Raw genomic sequence first — 14,205 nt, 5'->3', positions numbered from 1 at the left:
ATTAATAATAAATAATGTTGAAGATAAGTGTGATGAGTTGTTGACTATAGGATGTTATTAATTAATTTTTATTTATTTGTTGACATTTTGTACAAAATTGATGTTCTTGTAGTACTCCATTACTAAAAAAATGTATTATCGTTGAATGTTTTACAATATTCCGTGTAGATTTAGAGAAAAAATTTTTCCAACACGTACGGTGTAAGCAAATGATCCATATAACTAAAGTCAAGATTTAGGCTTTAATTAATTAATCATGAAAGTACTTGTATTAATTTTAGTGTTTGCTAAGAGTCTAATTTTTCTATTAAAAAATGTACGTATGTAAAGAGTAATAGACGTTTGATCATAGAATTTGGGCCTCAAATTTGTTATTTTGATTTGAAATCGACGTTTGTTTATAAAATGTGAATGAACTTTTAATTTCAATTTCTAATCTCAATTTTTTTTTTAAAGTTAGATTTCAAATTTTAAGTTGTGATTTTATTTTTTAATGTAAAATTTGACCATAAATTTATATTTTAGCAATAGAAGATCGAACATTTTATGTTTTGCAATAAAAGACATATGCTAGACTTGTATAGATTGTTCGTATCATGTGCAATGATTATATTATCTATACTACTTTTGATGATTTTTGGTACCAGTTGTTTTTTGTAAAACTATATGTACTTGAAAGTCTGTAATAGTATATAATCACAAATATTTATTTATAAAGAAATATTGGTATATGCAATTTATCAATGCAACTTTCTTAGGATATTAAGAACTATATATAGTTCCTGATTTCACAATCGTATATGAGTAGAGGGAGTAGCTTTCACAAATTGTAGATTTTATATTTATGAAAAAAATATAATTTAAAAGTTTTAAAAATCATGCATGTCCAAATAAAGTTTCAATTTCAAATCATATCTAAATGTATGAAATTTTTTGTTTTATATAATTATTTAAATAAGATGGGGGGAATATTTGAATAAAAAGACATATATATATAGCACATATTTTTCTAATTGGTTTTCAAGTTTGAACTTTGATTATCAACTTAAAAGTCCAAAAATCATAGTATAAAAAACAAAGAAAGTGGCCCTAATCGTACAAACATTAATTCTAGTAGTACAATTTTTCTTTTTCAATACATTATATTATATAAATTTGGTTTTTCAATTTCATAGGACCCACGTTTACATTTTAAATATCGGAATACACATAACTAGTTAATTAACAATCGGATGAATTAAGGCTTCTGGAGTAATAATTGAGTTTATCGTCAATTATTTATAATTATTTAGTAGATTTTCTAATAAGTACCCGGATTACAACCATGGAGCATTAACCATATGGCTCCAATTTATTTTCTTTAGACTATAGATGCATACATTCGATACAAATAAATATTTTTATCGTTAACCAATATTAGGAATTCGTACAAAAATCCAAAATATTAACATAAAGACGAACTCGATCACATCGAAAATCTGCAGTCACTATAGAACCATTCGGTACATTTAGAACTTTAGTTAGTTTTGGATTTTCCTTCTGAATTATTTCCCTAGCCAACTTTGCTGGTACCCCAAGAAGTTCAGGCCATGAACTTTTTGTCACTCCTATAAATTTATACATATATGAGGAAAAAAAAACACATTAGATATGCACATCCAATTAGGGATCGTTCGGTAGCTGGTTAGAGTTACGTAGATATTAGTAATGTACAAATTAGTTTTAAGTAAATCTATGTACTATTTTACACATGTAGTAGTTTGGTAGTTGGTTTCAAATTAGTTATACATGTATTGATATTCCATTTCTATCCTGTATAAAATAGTATATCTCATAACTTATACATGTATTAGTTATGTGAGTTTTTAAATTGCCAATCAAACGTCGTATTAATTTTATACATGAATAACTTAAACTCCTATCTATCTACCAAACATCGTATAAATACATGAATAACTTATTTCTTATCCAGCTATCAAAGAACGTAATAGTAATATAGAGGTATATATAATAAGATGTAGAGTTTTAAAAACAAAACCTTAGCAACTGGATTGAGCCGTGAGAGGTTGAATAAAGACTGTTCATAGAATAATTTACATCAATTTTTGTTCGAATAAGTAGAAAAATATGTGAAAAATACTACTAAAAAGATGGAAATAAGGACTAACGTACATGAAGAAAGAAGCAAGAGAACAACCATGAGAGTTAACTTCTCCATATTACTCTTTTATGTGAAAAAAATTCTTTTTTTGATGAGTTACATTAAAAAAATTAATTATGGGGATATTTATAATAGGAGATCAATTAGTGACTTGATTTATATTTGTTGACATTTTGCAATTTGCATCCATTGACGTTCTAGTTTGTAGTATTTCACTAAAAAAATCGTATAGAAGTTGGGTGTTTTACCAAATTCCGTGCAGACTTAGGTAGGAAAAATTGCACCTCCTATAAGACCATCTCCAACCCAACACCAAATTCTAAATTGGTATCAAATTTGGTATTTTGAGCTCCAATTCACATCAAATTTTACATCAAATTTGGTGTGTGAATAGTGTTACACCAAATTTGGTGTAACACTATTCATCACACCAATTCACTTTTTGAATATTTTAATATTATTTCATTATACAAACTTTTAATTAAACATTATATAAATTGTATGTTTTAATTAAATCTCTTGTATATTTAATTATTTTTTATGTAATATTTTTATAATATTAATTTTTATATATATGACTTTTAAAAAAAAAAATTATGTTGATTCTACTATAAATTATAATTGGATATAACTACAATTAACCTTCACAAAAATTAAAAATGCAAACATTGCTCATTTTGAACTACGTAACGCATTAATAGAGAATTTATGGGAGCACCGTAGTAATCTTGAAAGTTGAATATTTATGTAGAATTTAAAATAATTTTTTCAATTATGTAATGTTTATTTAATTGTATTTCATTAATGATTTCACTTTTATTTGTATTATCCATTATTATGTATAATGTATAATATTTGCTAGCAATTTATATTCTTTAAAAAATTTTGGTACAAAATAATTTTATGTTAAACGATTATAAAAGGAAATAATATGAATTATATATGGTGAATGTTTTAGAAAGAATTTGTTTTATGAAATAAGAAAATATAAATGAAATAAGAAATAATAATATAATAATGAAAAGAGAGAAAAATATTCCTTTTTGGTGTAAAATTTGGTGTAGTGGGTTGGAGTTGATTACATAAAAAATATTGCTGACACCAAATTTGGTATAAAATTTGGTGTTTGGGTTTGAGATGCCCTAAGCAAAATGGAAAAATCTTTTTGGCCAAAAAAATCTGGTCAGAATGATATTTTATCTATGTTATTTTATCTTTTTAAACATTTTAACCCTTTTAACTTTAACACTTTTTAAGTAAAAAAATGAAAAAAAAATCAGTTTATTTTAAAATAATTTTTTTTTATAGTTTTTTTAATTTTCTGGCCAAATTCTGGTCAAATTTTCTGGCCATTTAACACTTCCCTAAGCAAAATAATGATATATACTCCCTCTGTTCCGATTTATTTGTCAAATATTTACTAATTTGTTTTCTATTTTTATTTTGAAAAATATAGTAAATAAATACACTATCGGGACCCTATCATTAATAGAGATAAAATGATAAACTCACTATATCAATTATTAGGACCTATAAATCGTTTTTGGAAGTTATCTCAAAATATTCATATTACTAGAGAATCAAAAGGTAAAAAATAACTACTTATGCTTTAATTAATCCAATAATAAAATGGCTAAATCAAAAACAAAATAAAAAGAAAGCGACAATTATTTATCACCAAATATTGCATTACAAACACGGAGCACTAACCATACGGGCTGCGGCTCCAATTTTTATTGGGGACGTATACATTCGATGCGAATAAATATTTTTTCTCGCTAACCAATCCGGGGAACTTGTACAACAATATCCAAGACATTAACAAAAAGACGAACTCGATTACAACTAAAATCTGCTGTAACTGGAGAACCACTTAGTATACTTGGAACAATAGTTAGTCTTGAATTTTCCTTTTGAATTGTTTCTCTAGCGAACTTTGCTGGTACCCCAACAAGTTCTGGCCATGTAACTTTCAATCCTATATATAATTTACACATAAGGAAAAAATAAATTAAAAAACATTATATTATAATTTATATATATGCACAAATAATTTGGTGACATAATATTAGATATAGGAATAAATTTTAAGAAACAAACCTGGGCACTGAGCCGTGAAAGGTTGAATCAACACTGTTCATTTAGAATAATTCACATTAAATTTTGTCACAATAAATATGTAAAGAAACTGTTGAGAATATAAGACTGTTCATATAGAATAATTCACATTATTTTTTGTTTGAATAAATATGCAAAGAAACTGTTGAGAATATAATTAAATAATAAAAGTATGTTCTCTCGCTTAAATTTTTAGATGAGAAGGTCACACACTTCAACATGGTATCAGAGTAATCGAGTCCTGTGCATATCAAAAAGTTCAAAAGAATTTCCGACGAGCTAATTTTCGAAAGATTTTAGCACTTTTAATAGTAGGAGTATAAAAATAAATTTTTGATATTAGTAAGAGAGAAAAATAAGGACTAATTACTTGATGAAAGAAGCAAGAAAACAATTAACTTCTCCATATTACTCTTTTTGTGTTTTTTTTGTGTGTGTGTTGTGAGTTGGATTCATTTGGTTTAATGGGGTATGTATAGGAGACTAATAATAATTAATATAAGAGAAATTACGCAAAAATTGCAACTTAAACTTATCCACTAGTTACATTGCTAAAATAAAGTTTAGAAGTCATTTGTTGACATTTTAAAATTTGCATCCATTAATGACGTTCTAAAAAAGTCGTATAAAAGTTGGCACACCCTATAAGCAAATTAATGATACCTAACATTATCACTATTTCATCCATTTCATATTACTTGATCTATATTAATTTGATACATTTTTCTTAAAAAATAATTAGAAGTGTGTTTTACTAAATCAACCTTGTTTAGATGGTTGTTACGTATGTTTCATAATTTATTATATTGTATTGTATCATACTATATATTGTTTTAATGAATATAGTATTTAGATAAATTGTATCGTTCGTTACATAATGTCATACATCCATAATTTGAGTGATAAACCTACAAGAAAAGTAGGGTTCGGAGTAGAGCTATTATGAAAGTATAGGATAAAAGATGAAATATGATTATTAAATAAATAAAGATAAAATGAGGACAAGATATTTAAGGTAACGATGCGATCACACCAAATCGGTTGTTTCATAAAATGGGTCTTTTCTTCATTACCTAACGATGAATTTAAACGATACGATACAATAAAATTTAAGTAACAATCAAAACAAACATTGTATTTAAATTAACAATACAATACAACACAACGGGTAACAAACATCCAAACAAGGTGTAAGTATTAAGAATAACACTTAGTTTGCTAAAATGGACAAGTAAAATGAAACATTTATATTTTAATACAAGGGCCAAATAAAATGAAACAAAGGGAGTACTACTCCCTCCATTTCAAAATACTTGTCACAATTTCCATTTTGAACAAAAGAAATTAAAGAACTTCTCTAATTAAGGAATTACGAAAACTTCCATCTACACACACAAATACACAAATATTTAAAAGCTAATACAATATGTTTTGGAAGTTATCTCAAAATAACTACTTATGCTTTAATTAATCCAAATAATAAAATGTCTAAAATAGAATAAAAACAAAATAAAAGAAAGCCACATTTATTTATCACCAAGTATTGAATTACAAGCATGGATCACTAACCATAGGGCTCAAAGTTTTATTCCTGTGGCTAGCTGGTTGATGTATATACTCGATATAAATAAATATTTTTTTTCGTTAACCAACCCGGGGAACTTGTACAACAATTTCCAAGATATTAATAAAAAGACGAACTCGATCACATCTAAAATCTCGTGTAACAGGAGAACCATTTTGTACATTTTCAACTTTAGTTAGTGTTGGATTTGCCTTCTGAATTGTTTCCTTTAGCCAATTTTGCTGGTACATCAAGAAACTTTGGCCATGTATCTTTTATCACAGCTATAATAATTTATACATATATGAGAAATAAATTAGCAATATTATAAATGTGCAAATTATTTAGCAGTATATTATTGGAATAAATTAAATAGAGTTTTAAAAATCAAACCTGGGCAAGTGGCCAGAACTGTGAGAGGTTGAAACACTGTTCATACAAAATAATTAAACATTAATTTTTTTTTCTGAATAAATAGAAAAAATATTACTAAAAATATGTGAATTTATGTTGGGACGCGGTTTGAAATATGTAATTTTTGATGGGAAGTTTTGTCGAAAAATTTGCGACAAGTCAACTTTGCGACGCATATTAAGTAGAAAATATTATTTCAGGAGCATTAACGATTTTTCTAAAAACGTACTTTATTAAAAAAAATCAACAACCAAAAGTAAGAAAATATTTTTCATCCGTATCGAACACAACCTAAATGTGAGAATTAATAAGAGTGGGAAATAAGGGCAAACATACATGATGCAAGAAGCAAGAAAGCAACCACAAGAGTTGACTTCTCCATAGCCTTTTATTCTAAATTTTCTTGTTTTTAAGAGTTACTGCATTCATTTGGTTTTATGGGAGACATTTATAGGAGATACTTGTTCATCTATTAAGCAAACCACATACTAAATTAATTAATTTAATGTAATTATTATTATTTTTTAGGGGAAATAATGCAGAATACCAAACCATATAGTAAATTAATTAATTTAATGTAATTATTAATATTATTTCTTTTAGGGAAAATTTTGCATAATAGCAAACATTTAGCTTATATTAGGTATTATAGCTAGAGTTTAAGAAAATTGTAATTTGCGGCTACAATTTCTTCAATTCTTGTTATTCGCCTGATTTGTATAATTCCAGAATTTGCATAATTCGATTCTTGATTGTATAAATCCAGAATTTGTATATGTTTATCCTAACTATTTGTATAAGATTTATGAAAAAATCATATCAAATTACCTTGTTTGTATATTGGCAAGAGAAATATACAAACGAAGTTTTGAAAAAATTGTATAAATCCAGAATTTGTATATGTTTATCCTAACTATTTGTATAAGATTTATGAAAAAACCATATCAAATCACCTTGTTTGTATATTGGCAAGCGAAATATACAAACGAAGTTCTGAAAAATTCCTTAATGTATAAATACAAAATTTGTATATACTTAACCCTATTTATGTGTTCATAAGCGAAATATACAAACGGACATAAATATACAAACTGCAGCCTCCATAGCAAACAAAACTATGCTATTTCTAAAATTTTCCCTTTTTTTATGTTGACATTTTGCATCCACTTGCGTTCTTCCTTGCTATACTTTATCACTAAAATAATCATATAAAAGTTGAGTGTTTACAAAATTCCGTGTAGATTTTGACAAAATAATAATTAATTATAAGCAAATGATCCATATGACTAAAATAGAATAAAAACAAAATAAAAGAAAGCCACATTTATTTATCACCAAATATTGAATTACAAGCCCGGAGCACTAACCATAGGGCTTCAATTTTTATTGTTAGGGCTGGTTGGTGTATACAGTCGATACAAATAAATATTTTTTCTCGTTAACCAACCCGAGGAACTTGTACAACAAAATCCAAAACATTAATAAAAAGACGAACTCGATCACATCTAAAATCTTGTGTAACAGGAGAACCATTTAGTACATTTCCAACATTAGTTAGTCTTGGATTTTCCTTTTGAATTGTTTCCCTAGCCAATCTTGCTGGTACTCCAAGAAGTTCTGGCCATCTATCTTTTGTCACTCCTATAATAATTTATACATTTATGAGAAAAATAAATAAGAAATATTATATATGCGCGAATAATTTAGCAATATACTATATGATAAATTAAGAAGAGTTTTAAAAATCAAACCTGGGCAACCGGACTGAGCCGTGAGAGGTTGAATCACTGTTCATATAAAATAATTAAACATTATTTTTTGACTGAATAAATAGGAAAAAGAAAATACTACTAAAAATAAGTGAATTTCTATCAAAACGTCATTTGAAATATGTTATTTTCGATAAAAAGTCTGTTGAAAACATTTCATATGAGCTAATTTTCGACTGATCCCTTCGAAAATTTGCATATTTTAATTATAGTGAAAGTAAAAACATATAAATATGAGAATTAGTAAGTAAAAGATATTGTACCAAAATAATTTATAAATAATCTAAGTATACAAATAGTATAAGGGTGGAGAAGTGGAATTGACCGATTATGCTATAAAGTCCTTCTTAACAAACAATGGGGACCGGGGGAGGGGGGTGGGTGGGTGGACACAATAATATGCCACTATTCCAACAAACCGATTCATTTTTTCTTGATGTTTAAGAAATTTATTTTTCTAAAAATGGTATTTTATTTAAAAAATAGAAAAGATTTTCACTAATCAAACATGAAAAAATCAGAAGAGACAATTATATGCCACTATTCCAACAAACAAATTCCTTTTCTTGATGTTTAAGGAATTTATTTTTCTAAAAAAATTATTTTATTGAAAAAAAATAAAATCTTCACTAACCAAACATGAAAAAATTAGAAGAGACTTATATGCTACTATTTCAACAAACAAATTCATTTTCTTTGATATTTAAGAAACTTATTTTCTTTTAAAAAACGTATTTTATTAAAAAAAAAAATCACCAATTAAACATGAAAAGATCAGAAAATATTTTCCTTCTATATCGAACACAACCTAAGTGTGAGAATTTATAATTAAAAAGAGAGGGAAATAAGGGAAAACATACATGATGCAAGAAGCAAGAAAGCAACCACAAGAGTTAACTTCTCCATAGTCTTTTCTTCTAAATTTTCTTGTTTTGATGAGTTGCATTTATTTGGTTTTATGGGGGATATTTATAGGAGATATTTATTCCCCTAATAAGCAAACCATATAGTAAATTAATTAATTTAATGTTGAAGAGATAAGGTTGATGAGTTGCCGACTATATGTTAATTATTTTATTTTTTTATGTTGACATTTTGCATCCATTGACGTTCTTGCTTGTTGTACTTCCATCACTAAAATAATCATATAGAAGTTGAGTGTTTTACAAAATTCCTTGTAGATTTTGACATAAAAAATTATATACATAAACTATCGAAAAACGCAACAGGACAACTAAAAAGAAACAGTGAGTATAGGATTTTTGACATAGGCAAAGCATTTCTTATCAAAAAATCACATTTTTTCATACTCGCAAGATAAATTTGAAAAAATGATTTCAGTATATATCCGTTTTAAAATTTAATAATTTAAATTTATATCGAAAAATCTCACTATAAAGATAAAATAGTCTCTGTAAAAAGCAATCCATTCCCATTTCCCAAAGTTTGAACTATAATTTTATCTAAGATTAAACTTATTATTTTACAGTATTTTTTTTTAAATGATCAAGAAACGAATAAAAGAATAATATAAAAGGTCAAAGGAACATTACGATGATATGAGCGAATATCTTGGAATAAGACATAATTATGGTAAGACACATTCGTGATTGGTTTTAAAATTGTTTGAACTTTAGTGGTCAACTTAAAAGTCCAATGACCAAAATATAAAAATAAAGATAGTTGCTCTAATTGTTCAAACATTGCAGCACAAATTTTCCTTTTCAATATACATTATATTATAGCACAAGTTTGGTTAATTGTTGATGATACGCAATCTTCTATTTTTGTTTTTTTTGTTTTTTTATTACATAATGATTAATGAACATTTCTTTTTTTAAGCAATAATAAATGAGGAAATTTCGCAAATAGCCACTAAAATAAACTTAATTAGTTTTTATAGCTATAGTTTGCTGATTACGATTCATAGATACATATTAGAGGGAGGAGATAGGTGAGCAAGATTGGCAGAAGGAGGAGAGAGGCGAGCTAGAGAGGGCAGAGAGTAGAGAAAGATGAATTGTGTTTGTATATCTTTCAGATAATTGTATATATGTCACTGACAGTGATTGTATTTCTATATGTGCATAATCGTGTGTCTATATATATATATATAAAATAAAAATTAGTATGTATATGTATCAAATGAATACAATGGTATTGACGAAATACAGTTTGTATCAATGAATAAATTGTATACAATCATATCAATTTGTATATGTACAAGAGAGGAGAGAGGCGAGACAGAGGAAGAGAGGAGAGAGGACATGTAATTATAACTAAAATTAAGTTGCGAGTGATAATTAATGAAAACTATAACTATATTAGTTAAATAACTCGAATTTTAATCCCCAATTCGGAACTTGGCTCGTGACCCCATTTGAAGTCTTACAAAAGTATAGTGATAATGATGATGATTGTGGTGGACTGATGGAATGGGCCTACCGGGGCCCATTGGAAATTGGAGGCCCACCTACAAGTCCATCATTGGCCCAATCTTTGTTTGTCCATTTTCGGACCTTTTCTTTCATCCACGTATTACCCGTCATTTTTATTTGATAAAAACAACAAAATACATAGCTAATTTTGGAAAGTAACAATTAAATCATAGTCGAAGTTTATATATTTTTGGAAATCTCTTTTAAAAATAACTTTTGATATATGCCATCGAAGTTATTAATTTTGCGTCTGAATATAACATATTGTTCATACAAGCAATCATTTGGTATAACACATTTAATGTTCGCAAACTTCTTACATATACACCCGACTCCATAATTCAAAAAAGAATCATCTCCTTAAATTATAAATCCTGTTAAATAATATACTTTTCTCCTCTTTTAGGGAACACTTCAAAACAAAGTGGGCCTAACCCTTTCAATAATTAAAGTTAAGATATATATGACCGAAGTTAAATATTTTGTGCCTCATCATTTTATGCTTGACTTCAATTTTTTTGGTTTGAATTTAGCGGTATACGGATGAATTTCATACGTAAATAGATAAATTCATGCAAAAATAATTAATGTTTAACCTTAAAAAGTAAATGAACTTTATTCATATATAACTTGAAATACAGTGTATGTAGTGCAATATTTTTAAACCTAACTTTGACATGTCTGAAATGAATATATGTACAAAAAGAAATTTAAAAACAGTATCAAAATAAATTTTCTGTGAATTTTTTTCAGATTGAAGTACTAATAAACTAATTATCATTTATTAGCCTCCCTAGACTCATGCATTACACTATGAATTTCACATTTGTTCATTTAGTCTTTTCAGATTGAAGTACTAATAAACTAATCATCAAATTATTCTTTACACTGTGAATTTCATATCTCAAATTTTAAGATTTTCCAACCCCTACCATCCCTATTCCCCCCCCACACCAAACAAAAAAATATTCGTATGTCATATAATTTATACGTGTATTACTATTACGGAGGGACGAGTATCACGCCAATGTATGCACTTATATTATTATTTGGAGAATCGAATACCATATCGATACAGTACATGGACGAAGTTGATCTTCTACTGGTCATGTACACTTTATTTATTATTATGAGTTTATAATGCATTTAAATTATTAGGTGACTATGTGGCCTGATATAAATGGGATTCGGTCCTCTCCATTTTTCTTCTCTCTATTTTTCTCAAGTTCTATCTTGGATTGAAGAAACATGTCATGGTTTAGAATTAATAGTTGAGATCTAATTAATTAAAGCAAAATTCCAATCATAGTTATTTACTTTCATATATTTGTTTCTTAAATATTTTTGCAATCCATTATATTTTCCCTAAATATATTAAATGTGAATTACCTCGTGAAGAGATGAATATGCAATATAGGATCTTCACATGGATCTTGTGACTTCTATGCTTAGGTATATATTTACATGATTACATGATTTAAATCATGACTCAGACACGTATTCAAAAATTTTAAGTTCTAAAATTCAGTATTTAAAATTTTAGTAGTATATTCTAAAATTATTAGTTCATATTCACTATTTATTATATATTATAACTTTCATATTTTCTTATATAATGATGTATTCTCTATGTCGAAAATATTGAATTCAAATAAATTCCATATCAATAACTCGAAAAATGGCACTAATCCTGATCAAAGAGAAAATGAAGATGAAATAAAATTAAAAATTCTTATAATAATTAACATATTTCGATGCCATATTTGAGATTGAGCTTCATAGGATCTAATTTGGATGATTAATCTAGTCAACTATGAACTATTAAGGAAAAAGTATAAAAATAACAAAGGATAAGAATAAAAGCTCACAATTATGTAAGTGGAACATAAAAGGATATTTATTAATTAAAAGAACTTTTAAACAAAGATAAAGATACATCTTTGTTTTTTTAATTAACATGCAACTAAGAAAAGAGTGTAACAAAGAAATACAATAATATACTATTTTATAAATTGAATTTATAAATTGTTTACCAAGTTAAGAAAAAACCAATGTGATATTTTAAATTTGAATCTTAAATATTAAGTCTTTTAACTTAAAATATTTACCTAATATGGAACTTTTCACGTGAATTTGAATTAATTAGTGAAAAGTTGAACAGATATCAGTCTTTTCATGTGAGCTCGAATTATTAGTGAAACATTGAACAGATATCAGTATTTTCACGTGAATTTGAATTAATTAGTGAAAAGTTGAATAGATATAAGACATTAAGTGAAAAATATAAAAAAATACATTAGCACAAAAGAATATGAAATAAAAAGAAGTCCAAGTTCACTATTATATTACAAGTTAAAAGTCTTATTTAAGTCCCTCTTTGACTAGACTAAACCAAAATAAATAAATACCAACACCATATATTCTTATCTTTATATAAACACAACTCAATTACCCTTTTTAGTTACTCATTTCCAAAATGGCTACAAGAAAGAACTTCCAATTTCTTGGATCAATGGATAAAAAAACTAGCTCTGATGATCTCCTATTTGAGTTTGATGAATCTGACATATGGGAAAACACTACTAATGTTATTTCTCATCACTCTGAGTCCAAAAGGTTGATACCTACTTCGCGTATCTCAAAAAGATCACCATCACCACCACCAGCAAGATCATTGCCAATCAACATACCGGATTGGTCAAAAATCCTAGGTGATAAGAAGAAGAATGATGATATTCGAGACAAGGAGGAAGTGGATGCAGATACTTGGATTCCACCTCATGAATATTTGGCTAAGAAAAGAGGGGCTTCATTTTCAGTGCATGAAGGTGTGGGGAGGACACTCAAAGGAAGGGATTTGAGTAGGGTGAGGGATACTATTTGGAAACAAACAGGTTTTGAAGATTAGTAACTTGGCATTTCGCGAGGTGGTACTTGTTATGTCTCATCAGTATAGATATCGAATAGATATCATTTTGGTACTTAAGTTTATGAGAACTCATATAATTATTATAATAATGTTATTGATCGTTAGGTCAAACCTTTAGATACTTTTTTGGGGGGTTTTGATGGATTAATGTGTTGTGTTTTATTAGTATTTTGGGGGTAGATTGATCTTTTGTTTAACTAGTAAGACTTCAATGCATAGGATCATGACTTACATAAGTTTATGTTATATTAATATATTTCCTGTTTTGTTGATATCCTCTTTCCTTGATATTTTTAACTTTTAATTTAAGTTTTCGAAATATAGAATTGTTAGTAAATGATTTTGTAGGTGTTTGGACATGTTTGATTGAGATTTGATTAAAAAAATGTATTTGAAGTTTAGCTTTAAAAGGGTATTTGAAAATTGAGAATAATTTTTGTTTCATTTCATGTTACTTATTACAATTTGAAGAACTAAAATGTTTTTTATCAAGATATTTTTCAAATAACATTTTTTATCTCTAAATTCACAACAAAATTAAGTAATGTGATTCTCAAATTTTGAATTTTCATCACATAAAATAGAACAGAGAAAACAATTTGTTGTTTCCTCCAACCCTATGAACAGATGATAGAATAAAACTACTGAAACGGCATTGGGACTTTGATATTTCAAATGCGAAAATGCACATCATGTTGATTAGTTATAGTGGAATTATTTTTATATTTATTGTTTTAGATGAATACGGTGCACTAGAATAAAAATAATACTGAATATGATGTATCAGAATAGAAATAATACCTTGTATTGTT

General features: G+C 27.0%; 3 protein-coding genes and 2 pseudogenes across 3 annotated transcripts; 1 reads left to right on the top strand and 4 right to left on the bottom strand.

The window, feature by feature from the left end:
• Positions 1-1,406: 1,406 nt before the first annotated feature.
• On the bottom strand, positions 1,407-2,218 carry LOC125827451 (trypsin inhibitor 1-like; annotated as a pseudogene).
• A 1,721-nt stretch (positions 2,219-3,939) lies between these two features.
• LOC125827453 (trypsin inhibitor 1-like) lies at positions 3,940-4,686 on the bottom strand. The gene is made up of 3 exons (XM_049506771.1): positions 4,650-4,686; positions 4,262-4,294; positions 3,940-4,139 (listed from the first exon to the last, which is right to left on the bottom strand). The coding sequence occupies exons 1-3, from the start codon at positions 4,684-4,686 to the stop codon at positions 3,940-3,942; spliced, it is 270 nt and encodes an 89-aa protein (XP_049362728.1).
• A 1,237-nt stretch (positions 4,687-5,923) lies between these two features.
• LOC125827452 (trypsin inhibitor 1-like) lies at positions 5,924-6,639 on the bottom strand (annotated as a pseudogene).
• A 1,036-nt stretch (positions 6,640-7,675) lies between these two features.
• Positions 7,676-9,007, bottom strand: LOC125827450 (trypsin inhibitor 1-like). The gene is made up of 3 exons (XM_049506769.1): positions 8,887-9,007; positions 8,009-8,044; positions 7,676-7,898 (listed from the first exon to the last, which is right to left on the bottom strand). The coding sequence occupies exons 1-3, from the start codon at positions 8,930-8,932 to the stop codon at positions 7,696-7,698; spliced, it is 285 nt and encodes a 94-aa protein (XP_049362726.1). The 5' UTR covers positions 8,933-9,007; the 3' UTR covers positions 7,676-7,695.
• A 3,933-nt stretch (positions 9,008-12,940) lies between these two features.
• Positions 12,941-13,372, top strand: LOC125827446 (uncharacterized). Its single transcript, XM_049506765.1, has one exon. The coding sequence runs from the start codon at positions 12,941-12,943 to the stop codon at positions 13,370-13,372; it is 432 nt and encodes a 143-aa protein (XP_049362722.1).
• The last annotated feature ends 833 nt before the right edge of the window (positions 13,373-14,205 follow it).

The sequence above is a fragment of the Solanum verrucosum genome, unplaced genomic scaffold (assembly GCF_900185275.1).
Source record: "Solanum verrucosum unplaced genomic scaffold, falcon-dt-bn FXZP01000138.1, whole genome shotgun sequence".
In the NCBI taxonomy this organism is placed as follows: Eukaryota; Viridiplantae; Streptophyta; class Magnoliopsida; order Solanales; family Solanaceae; genus Solanum; species Solanum verrucosum.
The sequence above is the reverse complement of the archived record's forward strand: the minus strand, read 5'-3'. Positions and strand labels throughout refer to the sequence as shown.